Source organism: Electrophorus electricus, chromosome 12, assembly GCF_013358815.1.
Source record: "Electrophorus electricus isolate fEleEle1 chromosome 12, fEleEle1.pri, whole genome shotgun sequence".
NCBI classification, from domain to species: Eukaryota; Metazoa; Chordata; class Actinopteri; order Gymnotiformes; family Gymnotidae; genus Electrophorus; species Electrophorus electricus.
The window spans coordinates 8,488,140-8,514,343 of record NC_049546.1 but is presented as its reverse complement, the minus strand read 5'-3'; the positions used below and the strand labels follow the sequence as shown (position 1 = coordinate 8,514,343).

The following is a 26,204-nucleotide window of genomic DNA, read 5'->3' as shown; positions in this document are numbered from 1 at the left end:
GCTTGGCAATAAAACACTGGAGAGACTCAAATTCAATGCTCATTGGAGATTTTCAGGCACTTGATGTCGTACTGTACACACTTGCTTCTGGTGAGGCTAGACTTGCCTAGTTGTCTTGTGTAATCTCATAATGATTCCCTGCCTTACTGCCATTGACACTTGTTCTCATGTTGAGGGATAACAGCGCCAATCTGCAAATGCAAATACAACTCTAGACCTTTCGCTTGCCCTCTTGTGTATGAACCGATGACAGAATGCTCATTGTCTGATTAGTTGACTCCAGGTCCCCTAATACGGAAACACTGTGAATAAAAAGGGTCAAGACTCCTACACAGTTCATCCAGTATCCAAACTGCACCGCTCTTAGAAGCTATATATCCACTGTAACATATGAAGTGCGCTGTATCTGCAGAATTGCTAACACAGTTCTAACTTTGTTTATAAAGTAATAGGAGCAAAAGTATGGTTATGACTAAAACTCATCACATTTACAAAATGTATTTGGTCTATTTAAATAAATTAACCAAACTAGATCTTTGTCATTAACTTTACCACCAAAGGGAGGCAGTACGTTTGCCAGTAATGCACTACTTCCTAAACATGAAGAAACTATATCCAGGTCTTCAAAAACCTTTTGAATTCCCAAGATAGTGTTTTCTTCTCTGCAACCAACTGAATCAATGTAAAATTGTAAGATTTGACTCTGAGATGTTTCCCTTTTATCCTACCACTGGTATCCTTCAGAATGTAGACTCTGGTATATAATTATAGCTCATTTTAAATGCAAATTGTCCTTGCGAATCTTCCAATCCACAGGGTAATCTCTTATTTACAGTGGCCCTCATTAAGACACGAGAGTTGAATCCTCTGATGGGACTGTTTTAGAAGCTGAGCACACACTGTCCTTTCCCTATCTGCATTTTGTCATGTTCTCAGTACACAGATCATTACAAAACCAACGCGCTCCTGTGGAATCCAGTCACTTGCTGTAGGCCAACAGAACGCCCAAATCCTACACACTGCCGTGCTCTCCACAGAGAAGACACTTTACGCCCTTGATCGTAAATCGGTGCCACAGATGTTGAAGCGATAAGATGCTTTTTCCTCTTCGCAGCTGCTTGTATTTTGTCAACATGTTACGCCTTAACGAGAAGTCATGATGGGAAAGCTTCCCATCCCGTGATGGCACCATGAATATTCATAAAATCGCAGCATGCTTTGACAATTTTCCCCCCCTTCGCATCTTTTTTTTTTCCCTCCTTTGGTCCGCTTTGATGTGCCCAGGCCAGAAAACCGGATCTTACTCTGGTTGAATTGAGTTGTGTGTAATTAGCCTTGTACACTGCAGCCGGATTCGGGGTGGCCCATGCTGTGAAGCTTTCATGCAGCCCAAAGAGGTCCAGCCACAAGTGTGGCATTTCTGGGTTAGTATTGGGCGGTAGTGAAATGGAGAGGCTCTAAAGCCTCCGAGGTGTTTTGAGGAATTTGAGCTGACAATCTCTCCTATGCAGAAGGTCCGCTCGGCTCAGGTGTGTGTGTGTGTGTGTGTGTGTGTGTGTGTGTGTGTGTGTGTGTGTGTGTGGGGCTATGGCTATGGCCTGGCAATCTCTCTGGGGGGGGGGGGGGGGGGGGAAGAGTTGGATGGTGTCATTTGCTGAATTCCACATATCTTGTCCTCAAATGGGTGGAGATGACCAACAAAAATGATCTATGGTAATATGGGTCCCCAAACGTGTAGGGACAATTAGATGCATCATTTAGTCACTGCAGTGTATATAAACTGCAAAACAGCTGCTTTCTATATGATGGGCAGCATTTTATTCTGCAGCAGTATTTCACAGCACCAGACTCCTCTGGAAAGCCTACTCCTGATGCTCCAATGCATGTGTTGAAAGCAACAAATTGCTCCATTTTATCCTGTCCATGTTTTTGATGCTTTGACTTCTCGATCTCTGTGATTGTGCCATTAGCTGCTCTTTTGTGTGCACACAAAAGGATTTGAAGCCTGCCAGATTGCATTGAATGGTAAGTTTTTAAAATGATCCCTTTCTCCCATCCTGCTTGAAGCTGGATTGGAAGCCGTGGGATATGGGACTGGGTCAGGGAGGCTTTGGTGCTGAGAAAGTTGTGCTTTCACTTTGACTTCTTCTTCAGACTGGGTATACATAATCTGCATAATCAGTGCAGCCACTCAGACATTGGCATGGTTCAGACTGGGTATACATAATCTGCATAATCAGTGCAGCCACTCAGACATTGGCATGGTTTGGATTGGACATACTTAATTTGCATAATTATCATAATCATAATCCTAAATGGGATTATTCTTAATTTTGATATCCGTGAGGCATGTAATTCGTACACTGAGCTCTGGAATTCATCTTCTATAAAAATTTTATCTCATGGTCACACCAATTAAATCTTAAAAGGGTCATCCTTCTGATATTTTTAAAGACAAGTCCTTAGCATTCAAAGTAGCATGCTCATATGCAAAAAACATGATTTGTAATTACCTTGCTTAATACCTGCAAGGACAGTTTCATGTATGTTTTTAAGTATACCTTTTGACAGTATGTAACGACTTTGCTTAGTCTGTCGTATCATAAATTTTTTTAGCCTCTAAAAATGAAGAAAGCTATAGATCAAGTTGTTTCTTGAACCACTCTTTCAGAGAGGCCTCCAGCCCATGTATCCACGCATGATGGATGACCCTCTCAGATTTTCTGAGTGTCACGTCATGTTTAACTTGGTTCTCCAAAAGTGGAGCGAGTCCCTACAAAAGCTGTGCTCCATTTCCTGAAACAGCAGGGAGTAATTCTTGAGCGCTCACCCCTGTAATGCCCCTGTGCCTGTCAGCTTGAGTTATGAAAAGCACAAAAGAAGAGAGGAGCCTCAGAAGTGAGGAGAACGAGCACCATTTCCATCTCGCCGACTTTTAGCAGATGTGAATTAAACACCAGCGCAAACCTTTTTCTGTTTTTTCTGCTTCTACTCCTACCTCTGCAGGTTGTAGACATGTGGTAGGCTTGCCTGTAAAGGAATCCAAATTTATATATAACTGTAATTTTCTATTGTGTATGCCAATGGGTGTGTTTTTTTTTTTTTTCTTCTGTTTGGAGAAGATATTACTCTCTGTCTCATGAGCTATGCAGTTGGACTGACATCAAAGAGGCTTCCTTGGCACTCTCTTGTACCAGCAGGCAGAGTGGAAAATGAGAATTACTATTAACATTATACCATCTCATATTTAAATAGGACCTGTTCCTCCGTAGTCCTTAATGGGGTTGTTTATCATATAGGGCAAAATGGAATTTAAGATGCAGGGTCTCATCACCTAGCATGTATAAACTTTTTTTTTTTTTTTTTTTAGTGTTGGATGTTCTGCTGTTGCATGTGTTAACAGTATGAGTAATGCTTGAGTGGGCTCTTCCAGGGCTAGCTCCACTCAGCTGCTCTGCTCTTGTTTTGTTGGTGTGGGGCTTTTAGACGACTTCACAACAAATTAAAGCTCGTCTAGGACGCTAGCAGACCGTGAGCTTTTCTTTATAGTGAATGACTGAAAAAGGGGGGGGGGACCGAATGAGAGAGAAGAACAAGGGAGGGGAGAGAGAAGAACGGGGGAGGGGAATGAGGGAGGAAGAAGAACAGCAGAGAGGAGAGAGAGGGAGTTCTTTGTAAAAGCTGAAGCTCTTGGAATAACCTAGTCCACGAGACAAGCCACTTCGCTTTCAGGCGAGCGTGTGTCCCATTTGCATGCATCTTTAAACCAAAACGTTGCAAAGTGCATGACATAAGCAAAGCCTTGTGGATGAGAGGAGTCTGCTGTTGGCTGTGTCATATGCGTACACAGCAGTACACACCATGCTAACTCAGGATCCCTGAGGCAATGATAAAGGCACACCCTGGGTAGCTTTACCCTATTTCCAAACGTGGCTCGTTACTGGAAAATGAGCCACAACATCGTGAGCACGTTTCTCATCTCCCACAATCCTGCAGTGTCAGGATTTTTTTCCACCTTTTTGTTTTTGTGAACTATTTCTTCACAGTGTTCAGGAAGCATGAGCGTGGAATGCATTAGTAATCTTTACCAGTTTTAGATGTTAAAAAAACCTATGGGGAGTGTAAATAGATATAACATATTACTCTGGACAGCAGATAATGTGACATTTGGTTGAAATACAATGGAGGAAAAAAAATTATCAAACAAATAAATCAAATATTTCTTCTGTGGGCTCTCACTTGATGTTTAGAGCCTATAATGTACAGTTTGTGTTGAAGCTGTCAAACGCTGCCCTAAGCTTATAAGTACACTTTTCCTCATGCTGTATGTGGTTGGGCAGTCAGTCTGAACCATCATGCTGTTGCTAAGGTAACCTGTTGAGGGGAGGCAAGACTGTCCACCTCGTTCCTGCAGCAGGATTTCTGGTGGCTGTTCGCTTTTGCTTCCTTGCTCCTTCTGACAACTCATTCTGCAGCAGAAAGTGAAGATTAGCTGATATTAGGCTTACAACCAGTTTTGAATAAATTCACTTAGTTACAATTTAAATTACACTGGGGTTAATTTTGGCCTCAGGTTCTCTTTCTATTGGCGGGTAAAGATCACGCCAACACCACACGTTCTCTCAGAAAGATAAATCCCTGTGCCAGCCACAATCACATTTCTCACATTTCTTGTGCATAGAAGCACAAAGCAAAGAATGTTTTCTGCCAAGTAATCAATCAGGCTGAATTTTGCATTCAAGTAGTGTGCAGTGGCACTGCTCATTGTGCAGTTTACTGCAGCATTCTTTGGGGTTTTGTCCAATCATACGTTGGCCTTCCCACAAGACCCCAGTGCTCCAGGATTCCTGCTGCTGTCCAGCTGTTGACACCAGCCGTTCAGGCCCCATCAACATTTCAGGTCTATTGCAGGACATCCTAGTGTGCAAATAAGCTTTGTGTGTTCCAAGCTGTCTAAAATGAGCCAAAAAAAACCCGATGAAATATGGAGGCGGTAAATTGATGGCAGTTTTGGAACAAACAATTGTGATTTTGAGTGTCATTATTTTAGGTTAACTATGTGGTGTTAGTTAGCCAATATGTGTTAGAAAGATAGATATCTTATGCCAGTCACTATGCAAGTTAAGTTGGCGTGGCCTGCAGACACAAATTCCAGGAGTATTTTCCTTTCTTTTGCCATATTTTCCTCCCTCTAATCTGCCTCTTGTCTCCTGTGAAGCTGTCTTTAGCCTTCTTCAAAATAACTGTTGTGGGACTTGAGTGATGAATTTTGATTAAATATCTCATTTCAGCACTGGCAGTTCAATCTCCACCTAATTTCATACAGACTATATTAGGTCCTAATAGAACTTCACAATTAATTTCATGTTATTAAAAACAGGTTTGATCTGTGTAATTATTCGCAAAGGTGAATAAGCAACATTACCTCTTAAGTAAACATTCTAAAACTCACCAGAATTTTAATAGTAGGTTCACTACAGAATAAACTCGGGTCAGGTAGAGCTCAACACCTCAGTTTATGCCAATGTCACAGATGTTCGCACAGCTTGCCAAGAGTGTGCTGTTATGTTTTTAATCATATTATTTCTTTCAGAGCTACGTATTAATGATGTTACAGCAGGTAACATGACAAACATCGTGCAGAATAATTGCATTTATTAGTTTTGGTGATAATCACAGAGGCCAGAAATAAAGCTTCCCAGGGAAGCATACAGGAAAATAATCAGAGGAACCTAAAATGCTTGGAATTTTGCCTTCATTAGCTCTTCAGACAAATTCTCGATAATTGTTGGCGTCCCGCACTCAGGTGTTGCTGTATGCCACTCGTCAGTCCAGCACTTTTTCACGTACTGGTAGTCTACCGTTCGTGGCCCAGGGAAGTTACACAACAGCAGTTTACTGCCCTTTTTCCTCCCTTGACCATTCTAGCTGTGGCAGAATGGCGAGCATCATGCTGCTTTGCCCAGGGGAAGCTGTCGCTCGGAGGAGCCGCAGGAGAAGGAGAAAAATGAGTGTTGGACTTATGCAAACGGCGTAAAGGGAAATGGCTGGGAGTGCCGACTGACTGTGCAGGTTTGTCCTGGTCAATTCTGCAGTTTCTGCTGCTTAGCAAATGGAGGCAGTGTTTGATCCTTTCTCAAGCCGCCTGCGTTGAGTGGCCCGGTGCCAGGAACATCGACGTGTGTAGCTCAGTGTGAGTGGACAACACAAGGCCACTGAAACCATCTCATTTTTATGGTCGCTGATTGTTATTGGCTAAAGACCTCTGATGCGTTCTTGTGTAATTAGAATTTGCGGTTTCACTTCAGAAATCAATATGAACCGCCATCATAAAACACAGCTATTGAGTGAGGCATGGTCTGTCAGGGCCTTAAAGCCTGAGTGCCATGCAGCCAGTGCTACGGCTCAACACCGTATTGGCTCCAAATATGAGGGAGTATACACATTTCCTACATGCCTGCGAATAAAAGGCCTTTTCGATGCATCTACTGATCTCAGATAGCATGGCGCTTCACCTAGTGCTCCATGCGCTTTAGAGCCATGAACAGCCATGTGCTCATGTGTGTTTTCGGAGAGCTGTCATTCATGTTTCCACATTTCGTAGTAGCTGTTTCCTACGACACACACACACACACACACACACACATGAGCGCGCACACACGCAGCAGTTCATAAACAAATGGTTTGCTTATTTTCTCTTTGGCCATGCTCTAGGAGATCATTGTGAGGAAATGGTTAGTATATTGCTAGTTTCAGTGCATACTAAGTTCACATGTCCAGGTGAGTTCTCTAAAGGCCATTAGGAGCCCTAATGACATCCAAAGAGGCTTACATCTGCTGTGCATTTATGCCATCAGAACCTGATGAGTGCAAAACTTTGTGAAGCGTAGGACTGAAACAACTAGGGTTGTCCTTTCTAGAGGGTGTGTGTGTGTTTTAGATAATGGAATTGCATAAGTCATCATTGATTCACTGCTGGTAATCAGATGCCACTGGAGCAGCAATAGAAGGTTATTACGCTATTAAAACAAGCATTGCATGTCTCCGACTCCATCGGCAGCTCATTGCAAGCATTGATAAATGGGATTCAGACTGCAGTTCAGTGAGAGAGAACTGAGGAAGAATGTTCTATGAGAGCTATTATTATTCTTCACTCCAGCACACTGACTCATGTTTAAGCATGTATCCGTTTGGAGCGTGATTTTATGGCAACTTATTTTGTTGCACCACTGAGAGCTCATCTGGGCCAGGCAGCAGGAGGTGGTCGGAAAAATTGTGCTGAATAGACTCGCGATAGATTGTTGCTCGGTTGTCTCTGCTGGAGGTTGGATATCATGTATGTTTGTGTGATGCAAAGGCATCAGTTTTTACCCCCCACTCACGCTATCTCCCACTGCTAGTGAAAGTATAGCCAAGCTCAAAATCTACGGTGCTTTTCTTCTGAGTGTCTACAGAAATGACCGCAGTGGTTTTCAGCAGGAGCTTCACTTTAAAATCCTTTGTGGCTAAAGGGAGTAAACTGTCATTTTGCTCCATGCTGGTTTGAAGGCTTCTGTTTGCATTCAAGAAGCAACATGTGTAGTAGCATACCTAAACATCATTCATCACTGTAACATTTTCTTAAATCATTCTCCTGTTTGTAAAATTGACATGTCTGTGTCCAGTGTACACAAGAACTAAGGTTAAGCTCATATTCATGCATTACTGGACCCAAAGAGCCAACTTAAAAACTTTGGAAGAAAAATACCTGCTATTATAAAAATATTTCATTATTTAAATATTTTAATTAATTATATTTACAAATGGGACTTATTTTTTTTACATTTTTTAAATAGAAGAGCCCTTGGTTTGTTTCAGTAGGACTGTAATTGGTAACTATACCATCTGTTTGCAGTTCGTCTAACCCCACTGGTCACTAACTTTAGATGTAAAATCAAACTGAATGGAGCCATGCTGAGGGGCTGCTCTCTTATATTTAGTCTTTCGCTTTCCCTTCTTCTGTAAGGTCAGGACCTGTAACTCATCTGATTAATCCAGTTGCATTTAATGAGGACTCTGGCAGCCAAGGTGAGTGTCCACGAGCCTCTTTTGATCAGAACAGCACCTTCCCCTGATTTTACAGTATGCAGAACTCTACAAACAGTATAAGCTTTTCTGTGAGTTGCTTGCAAGCTTATAAGCAAGGCCACACTCTGAACTGCTTGCTTTGAACTACTTGTCTCAAGTTTGCTTGGCAGTGACCTAAGCTGTTTCTGGACCATGAGGAAATGCGATGCACAAGCTGCTATGGAGAGAAGAGACGATAGACGACCAGTAGCATCTGTTCTGGTCTCTATGATGGTGCTCATGCAACCAGGAATCTCTCCCCTGATAGGACAACAGATGCTCTGTCTCCTCAGAGAAAGTTTTCATCCAGCTAAATGTTTCCATCATCAATCTCAACCATTTTCCTTTCTGTTTTTTTTTTTTTTTTTTTTTTTTGTCCTGTTCATCCTGTGCCTGCATCTCTTCTGCAGGCAGCTCTCAACTGGCTGACCAAAACTACTCCAAATCAATACAAGGAATGGCAGCAATTAAACTCTCAGCTATTAAACGCACGTACACCCCTAACTGTGTAGCAATCCCACCCTGCTTGGTGCCAGGAACAGAGCCAGGCAGTGCTCCTCTGATGCTGACGGTTCGTGCTCCGGCCACCTTTTGGTGCAGCACATGCGTTGTGCTCAGCGAGTGAGTGAGGGAGTCTTGGCCCACCCAGCCTTCACATCGGCTGCAAAACCGGCCCTCCCAGCTGGGCTTACCCCACTCGCCCGCACCCCTCGCGCGGCTCCTAACCGGTCACCGGCTTCTTTTCATCTACTTCCTTTTCTACCGTTTTAATTTCATAATGCTAAGTGCTAGCGTGCCATCCGCCAGCCCCAGGAGAAAGATGTCACGTTTAGTGGAGCCCTGCCCCTGGCCACTGCTCCCTGTCCGTTGTGCAATTAAACAGAAACAAGGAAAACCGGACAGACGCTGAGCAGGTTTGATTAGAGGTTTGTTGAATCAGGGCAGAGATTAGGAGGAAATGGGCAGATTGTGTGCAGGGAAAATGTGGTTGATGTGGTTGAGCAGCATATCTTGCTACCATAATAAATGAGAATATTCTGATGTTTTATATCCTTGTGTTGTATCATTTTTGTATAAAATCAAGATTAACATATTTGTTTTATCATTATAATATATGACTATTATTGTGACTACCTAATGTTAGTTTTTCACACCGTTCATTTTATTCTGTTGATCCTTTTTTGTTCTTGTGCTTTCTGTCCTTCCCTTACTTTTCTCCTGTGTCTTTATCACCTTGCACCCTCCTCTGCCTCTCTCTTTCTCTTTTGTTCAATCTGTGTGTGTGTGTGTGTGTGTGTGTGTGTGTGTGTGTGTGTGTGTGTGTGTGTTTCGTATATTCCATATGACAGACCTCTGCAGCATCACTCTGCCCTAAACTTCCTCTGAGCCAATGAGACTCTTCTCCATCACTCTGCTTCTCTGACTGCATCCATGAGCCTCTGATCTCGATGCCAATTGCAGCACATCCAAAAACCCCGAGACCAGGCAGAAGAAAGGCTTTCAAGGGATCAGCTGTTTCATTGAGGACCTCCCTCTTTCTGCCAGTGGTTTCTCTCATAAAGTTCTGCCCCTTAGAACACTTCTCAGAAGCGCTAACGCAGCTAAAGAACGAAAAGCAGTGGGACGTTGCAAGATGTTGGCCCTCAGGACTAGTTGGCTCCCACAGACATTCACCCTGAGGGTCAGGTGACTGCTGGTTGTAGGAAAAATCCAGTTTTGTCTTGGCAATGGCAGGAACAGGTTAATATACTTTATGACATATGATGCAGACAAAAGGCCAGAAGACATTAGTACTAAATCCTGCATCGTGCCATTTTGGGTAATGGGGTGCTGGTCCATTTCTCCAAGCCACTGACAGGTGCGGGACTCAAAAGCGCTGCCCTGCATGTCCTTATCAGTATTGCTAGCACACAGTGGCCCTGTAATCCTTTAAGGTTAGACTTTGACTGGAGGAATCTGCTCTTAGCTCAGCAATGAATGGCTCCTGATGAAGTGCGCAGGGATCCATCTTTGCCTGTTTAAATCCCCATTTATTAAAACAGCACTGCAAGGCCCAAGGGAGGCTGAGATGAGGGATGGGGGGGTGGGAAAATGGCAAACAGCATCACTCCCCTGGCTCCGCCCTCTACGCTGCTCCCACTCCGTCTCCCTACCCCGATCCCGCCTCCCCCCCACGGCCACTGAGGCTGGTCCTCCGAGGCAATCGCAGGTGTGTAGGTGTGTGTGAGAATACAGCAGGGATGAATTTCAGAATAACCCAAGCTGACTTGTGTGGAGGAATTACACACAGTTCTGGCTGGAAGCTACATTGCTGCAATCCTCTTTATGATTTGATACCAGAGGGAGTTCTTCAGTGTGGGAGTATGGCGGTTGTTGTTGAGGGGCACAACCCGACGCAGTTAGCACTGCCATTTTTAATGTTTTTCTATTTATCATTGCCTTATTTGTTACACAAATGGTTATAAAAAGCCTTTCGCTGGTGTCCAAGACTGATGCTTCATCTCATATCTCATTCATTAATGCCATGTAGAGATGGTAAAAGTTAGATTCAGGCAGTCAGTAGGCCTTTCAAATTTTCTAGACAGCATGCCCTTCGGAAACGGTTTAATGTGCCATTCTGAATTATTTATGGACGACAGAGGCACCAAACCAGCTGGCTGACGGGGCTGATGATGTTCCAAGTGTCTTCTGCTGCTAATGTGCTTATTTCAGCTTTCAGCCTCATTTTGTTATTCTTTTCCTATTGCACACAAGAGCATGGGTCTTTTGTTCAGAGGCAGGGGTATTGGGGCGGAGGGGTATTTTGGTGCTGCTTTGATCCCCCGGGTGTCCTGTGGGAGGCTCTGAGGGAGCTGAGTGCCCTGTATTTACTCCGAGTGGAGCATGAAGTGCATTTGGTGTAAGTCCCCTGGCAAACATCACATTGCAGATGAGTTACAAGGGTTCAGGAGTGTGAATAGTTCGAGTCTATTACTGGAGGGCAGAGCTGTTCCAGCAGGCCTCGCATCTGTGCTTTAGCCACACCTCATCGCCGCCTGCAGAATGTACCGTAGGCTGAAACCAGGCACGGGTCTTGCTAGTTCCTACATACGACAATCAGCATCTAACTGTCTAACAGAGCCAAAGAACGACTGAAAAGGTGTAAAGTTTGGCTGGAATTATATTAGAAAGCATAGCGTGTGTTGTGTTACAAGGACATGCAGCATAAATGGAACATCCTTGGAGCCTATCCGCTGAGGGCCTTGTTCCAGAGCAGGTTGCCTGAAGGTTTTCCCACAGGCCTGTGGTGTGGCACTCGTATTCCCCAGCCAAACCCCCTCCCCCCTACCACCACCCAGCCACTGCAGAGCAGCTCTGGTATTTGCGCAGACCACATTAAACCATAGTCCTTCCCTTTTCACCTACCTCAGTGTTTTGCCTGCTGGTCTCTTCTACTTTTAAGGGGTTGGTGAGGTAGAGGGAAGACTGGGGCTGGAATTCCCAGCAAGATGCTGAGCTTCTACCCAACAGCTGGTCTGCTTTGCTTTAAGAGAGACACAAACATATGCCCACACACGTGCGTGAACGAACACACACACACACACACACACACACACACACACACCCCAAGCTAAATGCGCTCCAGTTATGTTCAGGTTCTACATGTAATGGGCCGCACATGCCCAGCAGCAGTGTGTGCCATGTTGTGGACCAAATGTCACACCCAAATGCTGCTAGCGAGTGCAATCAAAGCCAACGTGCTCCATTTAAATGCACTGATGTCTGGAGCTTCTGTCATTAGAAGCATGAGCTACTGTGGTATTGTACCCTTCTTGCATACATGGCCCTTTCATAAGCATGATGCTTTTACAACTTGATGTGATGTGAATCAGATCTTTCTAATGTCTGCAGGAGTTATAATGGGAGGTGATATGAGATTTCATTATCTCGGAGTGAAAGGTAGCCAGGTATTCTACACAGCACTCACTGGCGTCCAGGTTTTACCATGACATTTACCATGGCTTCTTTGTGGGAAGGCCACCATTTTGCACTTTATGTGCTTTGCCAGCTGTGTTTCTGTCTCAACACTAGTTGCCTTCCATCAGCTGCATTCACGAAGCTCTCCGTCGGCTGGGGTTTTCATGCCTGTTGTGGAGAGTGCCCAATGTATGGCTCCTACTCCATAGGGATGTGCTCTGCTCACTGCCGAAGCTCACGGCCATCATGCTTGATGGCGCCACCTGAGCTTTACCATGTGTGCTCATTCGCTGTCTTCTGTATGACCTTGGCCATGTCGATGAGCACAGCTGTGCATTCAGATGGTGCAGAGGGATGCACCATCTCCTGAACAGCCACTGGTGGTGGTGGGGAGGGGCTTTTATGAGTTTTCTCCTTTCCCCTGTTGGTTTGTTTGCTTGCTTTGTTTGTTTGCTTGTTTTGCAGACAAATTTAGATGACTGTTCATATCTTGCTATACCATTTTCTTCTCTTTTAGCAAATGTATACACTGCAGTATTCAACTTGCAACTGTTTTTTTTTTTTTTTTTGCAGGTGACTTTCAAGATATGCAGTTATCAGTGGTGTGTAGGTCTTGCTGAAAGTTTGATTGCTTTTAAAGCTGATCTTAAATTATGCAAGGGAGTGTTCTTTCTCAAAAAAAAACAACTATACTTGCTTGGAGAAAATAATCCATTGCTTATTTATCAACTCCATATCACATCTAAAGGAAAAACAAATTGATTGATGGGTTCAGATGTCACCTGCTGCAAATAGGAGAAGAACTAATTTAGTTGGAGTGAAAGTGACATAAGTTTCAAAGAGGAGTTGTTGATGCAGCCATTTTGTCTGGCATAATGCCAACAGACAGGCCTCCTTCTGCCACTGGTTTCGCTTCCGTGAGCTTCAGAAGCTTCTGGAAGGAATGAGGGTCCCCCCCCCCTCCTTGCAAAGGTACTTGAGGTAGAGAGAGAGAGAGAGAGAGATTTTATTTATTTCTATTATTAACTCACATGCAATCAGAAGTTTCAGTGAGTGCTCCATATTCCAGAGGGTAGAACCCCAACACCTTTGCTACCACAGTGACAAAAAGGATCTCTCCTTGGTAGATATAATCCATCATAGTAATTTATCTTGGTTTTGGGCTCTAGTGCTCGTTAATTAGCCTAGGTATTCCGTTTGCCTTTTAGCTGTCATGGTAACGAAGCAGCCAGGCTCCTAGCATCATGCAGGGCTCTCCATATTAGCATAACAGGCTGAGATTTTTATCACAGCACCTTAACCCCATATGTCAGTCTTCTTGTGGTTTCCCTGCTGTTATCTAATTAAGATTGGAAGCATGTCATTATGCGGTTGGTTCTTAATGAGATCAACTGTTTGGTAAACAATACATATGTTTTTAGATAAATCAAATTTAGAGGAAATCATTCAAATTGTGTTGATTCTGAAGCATTGGGAATTAATTTACTGTCTACTTGGGGCGTGTGTGTAGTCTTAAAATGCCATAGCGAAATTAATCACTAGTCAGTTTTCATGGTTGAAATGTATTTATTTCAAAGATTACATCTCACTCTCCTGAACTTTGAGTCTTCATCCATGTTGCTTCTTGTTGGGTGACAAACTCATAGTAAACAAGGTATATGAAAGGTCTTGTCTGTAAACAATAAAGGATAAATTAATAAACAAAAACACACAAACAGGCCTTTTATGTCTGTGGGTTCCTTTGCCATTCTTGGAGTCATAGATTTATAAGAGGAAAATCATGTGTGCTTCAATAACTCACTCGATGTGCGGGCCTCACTCATCTCATGACGTATAATTTTCTCACAAATCGCAGCTATAATAATAATTGAACATGATTTTATAGTGCCATTCAGAAGCGTGTGTGGTCAGCATGAGCTTGGAGGTAGCACTATGGACACACTGCAAGTGTTGTGGGTCATGAAATATTAAATGAATTCACTTTAAGAACTCATAGCCTGGCAGGATGTCAGCAGAAGTATCAATGTTGGCATAGGGTACCAGATTGCAGATAGTGTTCTTGTAAATAAACTTTCTATAACGTAGTAAAAATCTATTATGTATTTGCTTTTATTAAAGTTGTATTTACCCTTAAGAATGGACTTTTAATCTTACAAAGGCCAAAAGGCATTGTGGTTGAGGTAAAATGCCCACTTGTGGAGGTGTGTGGTTTCCAATGCAGTTAAAAAGTCTACCTGCGATGCATCTTACAAATCTAGCCTCAAAGGATGCGTCATAAAACAAGGCAAACATTTTTAAAGCATTTTGATAAATGTTTTTTTTTTTTGGGGGGGGGGGGGGGTATTATTATTATTATTATTATTATTATTATTATTATTATTATTATTCTGCATTATTTTTATTAAATGCTAAATGTTCTCTAATGAGAGGTTGAATAGCTTTTTAAAGAAGGTGAGCGCATCAGAATGCTTAACCCATTTAGAAAGGAATTTTCCCCACCATTGCCAGAGGTGTATACTGTGCTCCAGTTCAATACCAGTACCATAATTACCACCATTACTGCCATGTTTACTGCACATTACGTATTTGACTGCTGAACACCTCTCTATCTATCAATGTTGAAATTAAATCAAGCCCAAAAGGCCAGCCTTTCCCAAGTTCTCCACACAGCCCTCAGGCTACTGCGCTCCGCTTCAGCTAGCCACACACTGTTTTGGCTGTGATTCAGTCACTGCCATTTCTGTCGGCTCTCCACAGGTGTGCAGTTGCCAAGGAGACTTGTGTTCAAGGCTAGTACACCCACATACACGTACTTCTCTTAGCCAGATTGGCCGCCAGCGTGCTGCACTGTTACGAAACCACCCCACCCCCCTTGAGCCATTTTGCTCTTTGTCTCTAAAGGAATGGAAATGTATTTATTAGTAGTCATTTGCTTAATTCCTGTGTTTTGGTTGGTGATTTCATTAAGGTGCCTTAAACACCTTGATTGTGAATTTTCCCTTTGTTTTCTTTGAACTGCAGCACAGAAAAGCACTGTAACTGCTGTTCAATACTAAAACTATTGCTGCCTTGCACTGAGGTGTTTCGTACCCTGTCTGCACCTCAGTGAAATCCCTCATCATCATGTTAATTACAGCGAACTTGCTTCATCAACCCCTGTAGCACTCAGCAGATGTCTAAAGAGGCAGGGACTCCATTCAGAGTGACATGAGCATGGAGTAACACGAGCGCAGTAGAGACCAGACCGCCGTACTATCAGGGTCTGTGTGGCTCTGGCCCAGAGTGAGCCAGGCGTGACACAGGCTTCAGTGGGTGTGGCTTCTCAGAGGGCTCATGTCTCCCACCCACTGACTCTACTGCTTGCAAACAGCAGCCCTTACCGAAGTGACAGGTTTATTGTTGTGTTTTACACCGCCCTCGTTTCAAGGTGTTGGTCAGATGATTTCACTGCCTGGTGGGGGGTTTTCGGAGCTTTGGAGCCTGCTTGCTCACTCATGTTGGGAAGCTCTATGGCTCGGTCACATTCGGACTATAGACTCAAGGACAGTAGGCCGATGCGCAGATTTGAAGTCACATTCACACTTTTAAAACACAAACATACTCGCGCAACACAAAGCGAAAGAACAGGAGAAGAGGAAGGAGGCGGAAAGATTCACTGATGTTGTGACATCCATGAAGTGCTAAAGGAAATGTCACAGCCTCAGGATCTGACTCAGGAAATAAGGTGATTTGCACCATAAAAAGCTATGCAGCTCATTTCATTACCATAGAAAAAGAGCACTCTCTCTCTCTCCTGTGTGTGTGTGTGTGTGTGTGTGTGTGTGTGTGTGTGTGTGGCTGTCCACGTAGCTGTGCGTGTGTCTTGCAATGTGAAACCTAAAAAATTCACAAGTTACATGATTCACAGTCTTTAATTCCAAATCCAGTGTGCTTAAGCACAGAACCTAATCAATTGACCATTACTGTCAAATGACTGCAATTTATGAAAAAAACATATCATCATATCTACTAACTTCTCTGAAATTAGTTGATATTCTTGCTGTATACCAGCGTTCTGTTTATCATGCGTGACTTGTGTATGTATGCGTGCATGTATGTATGGCATATGGGAGTGTATGTTTGAGAGTGTGTGCGTGGATCCATGTGTTGAGGACCTCCTTTAGACTTCAGATGAGGTATTTACTTTGAGGCTGGATAGATTAGGTGGAGTCTAACAGACCTAAGGCTGTAATTAAACCCTCTGAGAAATCGGGGTCAGCAGTAAGGTGGCCTCCACTTCCCACAGCTAGACGGCAACTGCTTTTCCCACTGGGCTGCATGAGGGCTGACAACTGGCTCTGAGGTGCGATTATTCTCACTGCAGTGCCAAAATGAGAGATTGTACAGCTGGCATCTCCTGTGAAGCTTATATATTGTATGTTAACTGTACTATGCATTAGGCTTTTTAATCCACCCTCTGGAGGTGCTTTTTCTTTTGTTATTCCATACCTTCAGTGATTCAGAATACATAGGATCAGTGTGTTCTAGAAATGGTCCAGTAAGTGAACCATGTGGTGGTGTGTGGTTTGTTTTTTGTTTTTTGTTTTTTTTGGTTTTTTTTGTATTCCATATTGAGGAAAATGGAATTTTAAATCATTCCACTTCACTTCTCTGTTTTTGCTTAGTTGTGGGAGCATTTTGTCAGTGAAACACATTTCATCAAGCTTTCTCGACGCCAGGCCTGGGGACTCTCAGCCCCGCACTGTTTCACGTTATCACTCTCTCAACACACCTGATCCCCCTCATGAAGGGCTCACTAATCAGATGATGAGCTTGATCAGGCAGTGGCTCCTCAGGATCAGAGTTGAAACCCCTGCACTACATTGTTTGAAAAAGATCACCCGTCTAGCAGCAAACGTGTTGAGTGTTTTCTATTTGCATGTCTGATCAGATGTGCCAGAACACCCTGTGAAAGTAATTTTCCCATCCCTGGGGAGGAGAACTCCACATTTGAGGTCACACCTTTTGTCTGTGTTTGCTACTTCTCCAATGTAATCGCAAGCTACGCGACTAACCGTGCCGCAAGAATTCAGTCATTCACTCTGCAGCAACCGTATTCGAAGCACTTGTACATTCACTGACCACCTCATTAGAAGAGCATTTTATAACTGTACAGTTTCAGACTGGAGACTAGACTCTAGCATTCACTTTCTACTCTTATTCTGCATAATTTTGTTTGCTGAAAGTGTCTGCATGTTTGACAACTTTTTTTATTTTTATTTTCCATGAGCTATGAACTATGAAACAGTGTGTTATTACTTTGGCAATAACTGAATCTTCAAGAGGGCTAATGTCTGAGTTGTCCGTGGTGATGGAGAATGCGCTTTCAAGGTTGTTCTATAATGCTGTAAGAATTTATCTATACCGTTCTTTAGGAATTTCTCACTAATGTTGCCTTACAATGTCTGAGACACTTTCTCAAAGCCAGTTACATCTGCAATTGGATGTTAGCTGAGCAACGGAGAGAGAACCATAATTACCTCATCAACACCTACAATTCCCCTTGCGGATGATGGCAAAACAGTGAGACGCATGCAGTTTACAAAGTTTAAATACAGTTCCTGTTCCATCAGAACCAAGATCTAATATGAATCCTACTTATGACCAGACCAAACCATCATCCAAAGACAGTGAAATCCAAATCCATCTCAGATTTTTGTCTGATAAAATGGTTAGGTCAAATTTGAGTTGAAAATGAATAAAATAGGAACAACAACAAAAGCAAACATGAATATTGTGCATTTAATTTCAAGAAGTGAAGAACCTTGTTTGAATCAATCTACATGAAGAGTTCCCCATAGATGTTTAAAAGTGCTTTGAAATAAGAGCGATATGTCTGAGAATAATTATTTTTTTTAATTTTTGCAGTTATGTAAACTGTCTATCTTGTTTTACCTCAGGTCTTTTAGCATCAAATAGTCATGCTTGGTTTTGGAGAGGTGTCATGTTATGCTTGTCGTGTTTGTGCCTGTCTCTGTGTATCTGGAGACCAAAACCTTCTGTAGTGAAGAAGGTATTTAGTAATAACTGAATTTTAATGATGCCCTGTCTTTCATTTTGTCAATCCATATAGCTTCTCATCTGCCCATACTCTGTCTGCATGTCTCATATCATATTGACCCTAATTAGATTGCTGTTTAAAAATAGCCTCTTATCATATTCCTCACAGGGGCCAGAGCATGGCATGACGGGGACACTAAAGGCATAGCAGACTTTAAATTTGCCTAATTAAGAGCAGAGCGCTTGATATGTGCATGTTCCTGCTTCTCCAGACTCCTTCGTTCATTGTAAACAGGCTTCATGATGAATGTGTGTTCCGAGCCAGTGCGCCCATGAGCCTGTGGGCTACAACTAAACTTCATCTGCATGGGGAGCTGTCTTATACTTGAGTTCTCTATGACCAGCTCACATAAACTCTGTATGTGTGTCTGTAAATGTGCTATAAAAGCATGAATGATTTATTTTACTAGCTAACTGTGTTATTAACTAACCTAGAAATCGTTATAGGCAGTCATTTACTTTAATAAGACCCCAGTAGTTGTGGACAGGGTCAGGGGTCTTGATGCTGGTTCACTCTGCTCTTCACTGGCTCATAAGGTTCCTCATTCTGATGGCCCTGGAGTTGGGCCCTTGAGTTAAGCACTTGACCCCAAACCTCAGGACCTGCTTACTTTAAAAAGGACCCCCTCAGATGAGCCCCTCCAGCTGCCTCGGCAGGATTAAAGGAAGGTTATAAAAAGGCTGACGGCCAGAGACTATTGATTGATGGTGGTGATGCTTATCTGATGTCTCCATGGCCCACCTTTTGGACCTGTAGATGTCCTTGCAGATAAAAGCAAAGGTAACGATCAGCGCCCCTCCCCCACCCTGGCCGCACAGAGCTGAGCACATGGGAAATGCTCTCTCACTGATTAACAGGAAGCTTTATGACTTTAGATTGGAGAGCTCTGTGTGTTGCCCTTCCTGTTTATTCTGGTGAAAAGTAAATGAAAGTTCAGAATACATCCTAATGGCAAGCAGCTTGAAACATTACCCTCACAGCAGAGTGTCATAGGACCTTTAGCCTATGTGCATGCAGCTGATGACCAGAAGTAATGTAAAAATGATAAACCATTTTGTTTTAGGAAGTCTTTTCATTGCGCATTTTGTAAGTACACAGCAAAATCCCAAATGTTGAATTAACGTCTCCAGTCTTGTATTAACACACACTGAAGTCCAACTGGGAAAAAATTGTAGACTTAATTCAACATGGGGCATTTTGCTGTGTTCAGCCGACCTGATGTTTACAATCATATATTTGTCAATATGGCACCAAATAGTTTCAGGTTTCAGTACAGCATCCTGTGCATTTCTTGGGGCCGTGGAGGTGTAGGCAATGTGCAAGCACTTAACACATGGCTTCTGTTCTATGGTTTAAAAAAAGTACAGGTTGTTATGGGCTGAAAAACAACAGATGGACTTGAACACAATTAACAGTATCTGTTTGTGTGGGGTTCTGCGGTGATGAGCCAACAATTTTTACACATTGTCCAAAAATAAGCCTCTTTTCTCTTCTTCTGTTTAAACACAGATCTCTATAGTGTCCACATGCAACTGAATATCTTCATGGGCTCAGTTGCCTGAATCCAGCGACTAACTTGTTACAGTGTCGCCGTAGTTATGCCAGTGGGCAACTGCAGCAGTTTAGTAGGCCTTGACTCCGTTATCCCCTGCTTAGCCTGCTTGTCTATGTGGCAGTACTGCTTGAATGTGCTCTACGGTCAGTCCTCCCTGCATGAATCGAGGGAGCCGTTCAAATACAAGTTGAAACATTTTGATGAGATGCAGATCAATTGATTGCACAAACTAAGCAAAACTAAATGATTAAACTAATAATCTGATGTCTGTGTTCCCAAATATAACCAGAGGAACATGCCTTTCTTAGACGGGTGCTGTCTAATGGAGGGGGTCATGAGCTATGTGGCTGGAGCGTCAGCTCCAGGTCCAGGACCCGGCTCTGTTCTAGGTCATCTTACCCCAGAACCTCGAGTGACTCATTCCCTTCCCCATTCTCCCACTGTTGCCTTTTCACTCCCGCTGTGGAGGATGACGAACTTCTCGATTTTGTCCTGACGGAAAGGCCGATCTCGGGAGACGTCAGGTGAAGAGGGGGTGGCGCGGAGGACGAGGAGCACCGCTTTCTTTCCGAGCTGATCCCACGCCCGCGCTGGATGTCTGAAGGCCCTTCCTCCTCCTCCTCCTCCTCCTCCTCCTCCTCATCTCTCCTTTCATGCATCTTATGAGTCAGGTATTTAGCGTGGGAGCTGGGAGGCTGGCCCGTATTCTTTTTATCATCCTGCTCCAGACCGTGAATCATCGGCAGCAGAAGCAGCAGGCCTCGCGCTCAGGCCCCTGGGTTGTCCGTATAGAAGACGGTGACATGGCCCGTCACGGATAGCAGAAAGAGGCAGCTGCTCTCAGGCATGCTTTTTTTTTTTTTTTTTTTATTGCTTGTGAGTTGAGGGGCTGGCTAATCGGTAGCAACGGTAATAGTGTGGGTTTGCTGACATCCAGGTTTATGACTTGACTCTTGAAGGCAGGCTAGCAGTTGTGGGAGCCATTGAGTGAAAAATGGCATCTGGGTCAGGACGGTCATGACCATCTGACTCATGAAGGTCATGTCCCTTCTTTCTCAGTGATCTTTTCTCTCACCTGTTACAGTGTATACGCTCACCACTTAATACATTTGGCCAGGTAGTAATCATCCGGGCTAGTCCTCACAAGCTGCTGTGATATGTGGTGGGTTTTCAAGTTCACTATGGCACCTAATCCTAGACCAGCCTTCCAGACAGCTTTGTGACTGCACTGACAAACGGAGAGAAGAAGAAGCACTGCGAAGCCAGCTGGAACTTTAATAGATAGATGTTAATAGACTTGAAGCAATTTAGCACCAAATGTCATTGGAAAGAGAGAAGTAAGCTCCAGCCTTATGGAGTGTTGTGTTTATGCTGTCACAAGATCTTGAAAAATGGTTTCTTTCCTTTTTCCTGGTCGTTCACAATGTGTTAAAATGAATTGCTTCAACTTTTGAGACTTGATATTCTGTGATGGTTTGGGTCTCTGTTTAATTATGCTGTGTATGGCAGGAGATTCATTTTAATATGCTCACCTGCAGTGTCTGATGTCTTGGGTGCATAAGATAACTAACACTGAAACACAATGAAGCGTTCACTTAACAATGTAAGACCTTTTGATTGCACTACCAGTGGTGCATAGTATGTTTTGATACTGACTTTAATTATTTGTAAATCACGGTATGCCTTCCTCTGTTTCTCTCCATCCGTTTTTACCCCATCCCTTTCCATTCCTGGATTTAACAGAAGGATGGTGTTAATATGGAATTCAAGTGTGTGTGTGTGTGTGTGTGTGTGTGTGTGTGTGTGTGTGTCTATCTTTGTGTGTGCGTACCCGTCACACAGTCCCGCGGCGGAGCGCCCCCTCGAGGCTGGGCTCCCTGCCACACTCCACAGTGCAGAGAGCAGCCCAGCTGCCAAGATGGAGGAAGCATGAGAAGATGGATGAAAGGACTGATAGAAGATGACTGAGCATGGTGGGGGAAAGATGAGCACCAGACGCAGGACTCTGTGTGTCTGAGAGAGGAAGAGGGACAGGCAAAGATGAACTGAAAGAGAGAGAAAGTGTTAGAGTTAGGCAAGGGGGGGGGAGAGAAATGAGATGTGATTTAGAGAAAGTGATGGGAGGGTGAGAGAAGAGGAGCCACATCTGACCACATTGGCTCACAGCCAGGAGAGCATCCCAGTTGGTTTAGCCACATTCTTTAGCAGCCCTTATAACACACGGTCTCCTCTAGATGTGTCCAGTCTAGCCAGGTGTGTGGTAACACATTAAAGAGGCAGATTTACTCATGGTTTCCCAATTGTCTCATCTCCCAGTTTACATGCCAGTGTACATCTCTGTTGACATGCAGATGTGGTTGCAGCACCAGCTTTGGGTGATCAGGGCAGGAGTAGGCAGGCTGTGAGCCAGTGCACAGGCTGGGCTCGCGCTTCAGGAGACACTTGCCTAAATGCTTGTCATAGTAAAAGAGCCCAGACGGCACGGTTTGTGCTCTGTCATTAAGGGTGTCTGTTTCTGGCCATAAAGCTCGCATGCTGTGTCTGGGTGTATATTAGTTTGTGTACATTTACATTTTCAGCTTTGGGCAGCTCTTATCCAGAACGACTTGCATATATTTATCAACATGTCATACAGTATGCATGCTCCATAGGAATCAAACCAACAACCCAGATTATGATAGCACCACACTCTATCTGCCCTACCAGATGAGCTATACACCAGATATGTACACATGTGCATACATGTATTGTGCTGCTGTGTAGTTGTTTTCCAATTAAACTGCTAGCCTCCGTAGCCCGTGTGGCAGGTGTAGTTCTCGCTCATCGCTCTTTGAAACAAAGCTGCAAAGCCTCTAGTCCAAATTAGCATTGCTGCATCCTCCCAGATACAGCTTTTAAGATTCAGAACACATTCCAAATGAATCGGGCACTTAAGAAGGCATAGAGTGCTTTTTATTTGTCGACTGACAGATGAGCTCGCCCATTGCAAACCCTCAAAGGAATACATCTATCCATCAGCAAGCCAATTATTCATCCACCCTATCTGGATTCATTTAGACGCTGAGCAGTCAGCTCTCTGCTCCGACAAGCCTCTCTGCAGGGATCTTCCTCTTCACCGGCTTCTGGCTGGCCCACAAGATGCGAGGACAGTGGGCTCCCCGCCCCCCAACAAATCTGGGCACGCATCTATGTAGCTCACATTTTGTTGTGTTTCATCTTTAGCCGATCGGGTCTGAGAGAGTTAGATAAAGAGCATTCAGAGTTTCAGAGGCAGGGAACTGTGTGTGCGTGTGGGACAGTCTATTGTGCAGGAGGACATTCAGATTCAGCATTACATCTCAGGGCTCCCGTTCATGTCTTTCAGCTAAAGTGGAAGTGTTCTTAGTGGTGCAGGTTCAATGTATATTTTCATTTGTTGGTGTAGTTTATCATGATATTTATTTAGTACATTTTATTTATTTTAGTAAAATCCAAGAGGTCTCCATCACTGTTAAGGAGTAGATTTGTAATTTTATTCTCATGATATGTATCAAATGGTTTTATTAGTAAAAGTGAAATTTAATTAACATAGCTTACAAGAAAACTGATTTTTATACAACAGTTAGTTCTGACAAAGTAATTTGATTGGGCAAGAGGCATTCCATGAATGCTGATATAACAGTATAACAACACCGGGAATGTGAACTATGCATATATCACTCTGCTTTACTCGTGTGTGTGTGTGTGCTATTAACCATTAATTACATTAATGTTTATCTATTTTAGATTGTAGCAAACTTTGCAGTTAACTCTTCGGAATCACACATGCCACCAAAGAGACATGCAGATAAATGTACATGATGCATGAGAATGTAGAACTACACAAAGTAGCAAGCTAGTGTGCAGGAAAATGGTTTATGTTGCTTGGCAACAATCCAGTCCTAGTCCTGGTGTGGAATTGTTTGCGTTGGTGCAGCCAAACGAATTGTTAAATAAACAAATCAAAATCAGTTGGTACCTTTTACTGTTAACTAATAAATGGCACTGTAGTACTGTTGTACTGAACATCAGCATAGTTGTGTGATTATCTTGGGCCAAATCTACGACCAAATCACAGCCGTGCTGATATTCAGTATAACAGCACTCCCTCCTATTTCTAAATTCTGTACCTCTTTTTAGCTGCTGTGCATTTATGCCGTCTGCACGCACATGCACATGTGTACATGTATTGATGCTAACCTTCACATCTAAATCGATACTTCAGAGGTTGGCTTTGCCAGCACAGATGCCTTTCACTGCTTTAGCGGTAAAGGCTAATGGACAAATGTCACTTTATAATGATACAGCATGCCAGTGGCCCTGTGGGGCAGTGAGTGGGAGAAGCAGTGCCAGTGAATCCATATATGCTAATGCGCCTGCAAATGTGCTCCCAAGGTCCCCATGTTAAAGACCCACTAATGTCTCCTGCTCCCCTTAGCAGCACTGCTGCATATCTAGACATTATCGATTTGCTATAAATTGTTGGCTGTATGGGTGCAGGAAATGGGCACCCTGAGCCCTTCTGATATTAGGTGTGAACATTTGTTTGATGTTTCATCAATAATTAATTTGGTAGAATGATACTGTAATGTTCGTGTCACTTTTGGGCATTGTTGGTGAGGAACTACTTAATGAGAATGCGAGATTCAGACTGTTGCATTAAGGGTGTGTTCAGACATGGCAGCTTAAATTGATTAAAACGAACCTTAGTGCAGTTGCTCTGTTGGCATGGCTCGTTAGAGCAAGTGAGAACGCTGCTTTTCGAACTCTGGTGCGCACCAGATAAGTGGACAGAGAGTCCCTGAGCAGGTCGGTCTCGGTCTGCCTCCAAACATACTCTGGTTCGGTTCATTTGAAGTATGAACACTATATGGACCAAAGGAACCAAACGGAGGATGTGATGTTTTAGAAGATACAGAGAACTTCCTGCCGTGCATTTTCCTGTCTCTCCATGCTTTCCTCCTTTATGTAATTTTACTAGCTCTTCATGAGTTTTCAATTGGTAAAAATACCACCAGATGCACATTAACGCCCACAGGTGCATTCAACCCATTTTGCGACAATTACAATAATGCCAAGTGTTTTGTAAGTTTGCCATTATCGAAATTGTCACAAATATACATCACAATATACAATTTATACATCATAAAACTGTGCAATCAGTTGGATTATATTCATATTTGGTTTCTTTATGATGCATGTTTTGAATTGTTGGTAAATACATTGGTGTGAAGGCTGAGCAACCCAGGAATAAAATGCTACAATTTATCATTTTCTGCTTTGGTCCTAACCAAGGGAACCGAACTTCAAATATAACTTAAAATATAACCGCACCCAGTCAGTGGCCATGGACCTGTTTCTCAGCCCTCCCCTTAAGCTTAGATGGTCTTTACTGAAAGTCTACAAAATGAATATTTGTCCTCAAACTTCTCTCCAGGCCATGAAAGGTAACAGTTTGAGTGTGTACTTTTGCGGTGAATGGGATTTATGATGCACGGCCAGTATGCTTGCCCTCAAAGTTGGGAGAGGCTAAACATGGATCAGATAGCTGTAGGCGGGTTTACGGAGCCCTGGAGCCACCCTGGACACCAGTTCCAGGGCAGCAGCCAGGACGCAGAGGCAGACCTTAGCCGAAGCCACTGCTCCCACAGGAGAGTGCTGTTAGCGGTCTTAGTCATTAGGGCGGCTTGTTTTGTTCCACCACTGTGGCAGAAATGAGAGCATTATATAAAATAGTAACAATAATAATTCTTGTCTCTGTTTTCCAGTGGATGGTCATATCCTTTTTCTCACACTTGGGCCTTCTACTAGAGGAATTTGAGGGTGCGGTGCAGTATTTTTGCTGTTCCTAAGGTTGCATTTTTATGGACTGAGATTAATGATGGAGTTCCTGGGATTTGTTGGAGCTACTCCTCCATCTTGGGGGTCACAGCTCTAAGTGCCCTCATCACAATGGGGACTACTTGGTGTTAACCTTCAGCATTCTCTCTTATTTCTTTCAGTCCCTGGTATTTTTCCAGCATTTCATATTGCTTGATGTTTTCATCACTTGGAACAGCCACATCTATTACCACTGCATGTTTCTGCATTTTATATACTATTATAATGTCTAGTTAAGGATCTTGGCCTTGTTTTCCTTCATTATGCTTCGTGTGTGTGTGTGTGTGTGTGTGTGTGTGTGAGAGAGAGAGAGAGAGAGAGGGAAATTGCAGTTTCCAGAGAAACGGGACTCCTCGGACAGCGGTCCTTCATCATCTGTGCAAGCAAAGTGCTTCACATAGTGCTTGCACAGCTGATGAAGGATCTCTGTTTGCAATTTTGACTACCTCTACATCTTCTTCCACTACAGTATCCCGCAGTTACTCCCTTGAAACGTCTACATACATACACACCTCTATAAAGAGCACGAAAAGCTTGAGAAACACCAAGGGCTGAAAGAAGGTATCGGTGGTCCCTGTAGTAATTGGA

At 43.4% G+C, this 26,204-nt stretch overlaps 1 protein-coding gene across 4 annotated transcripts in view; it reads left to right on the top strand.

Moving 5' to 3' along the window:
• Positions 1-26,204, top strand: part of immp2l (inner mitochondrial membrane peptidase subunit 2) — a 60,349-nt gene that overhangs the window by 6,973 nt on the left and 27,172 nt on the right. The window contains exon 4 of one of the 4 annotated variants that reach the window (XM_027024562.2): positions 9,456-14,168. The exons of the other annotated variants lie outside the window; for them this stretch is intronic. Within the exon in view, the coding sequence (XP_026880363.1) occupies positions 9,456-9,492 (37 nt within the window). The 3' untranslated portion in view covers positions 9,493-14,168. Of the gene's footprint in view, positions 1-9,455; positions 14,169-26,204 lie in introns of those variants that run through there. 4 annotated transcript variants of the gene reach the window in all.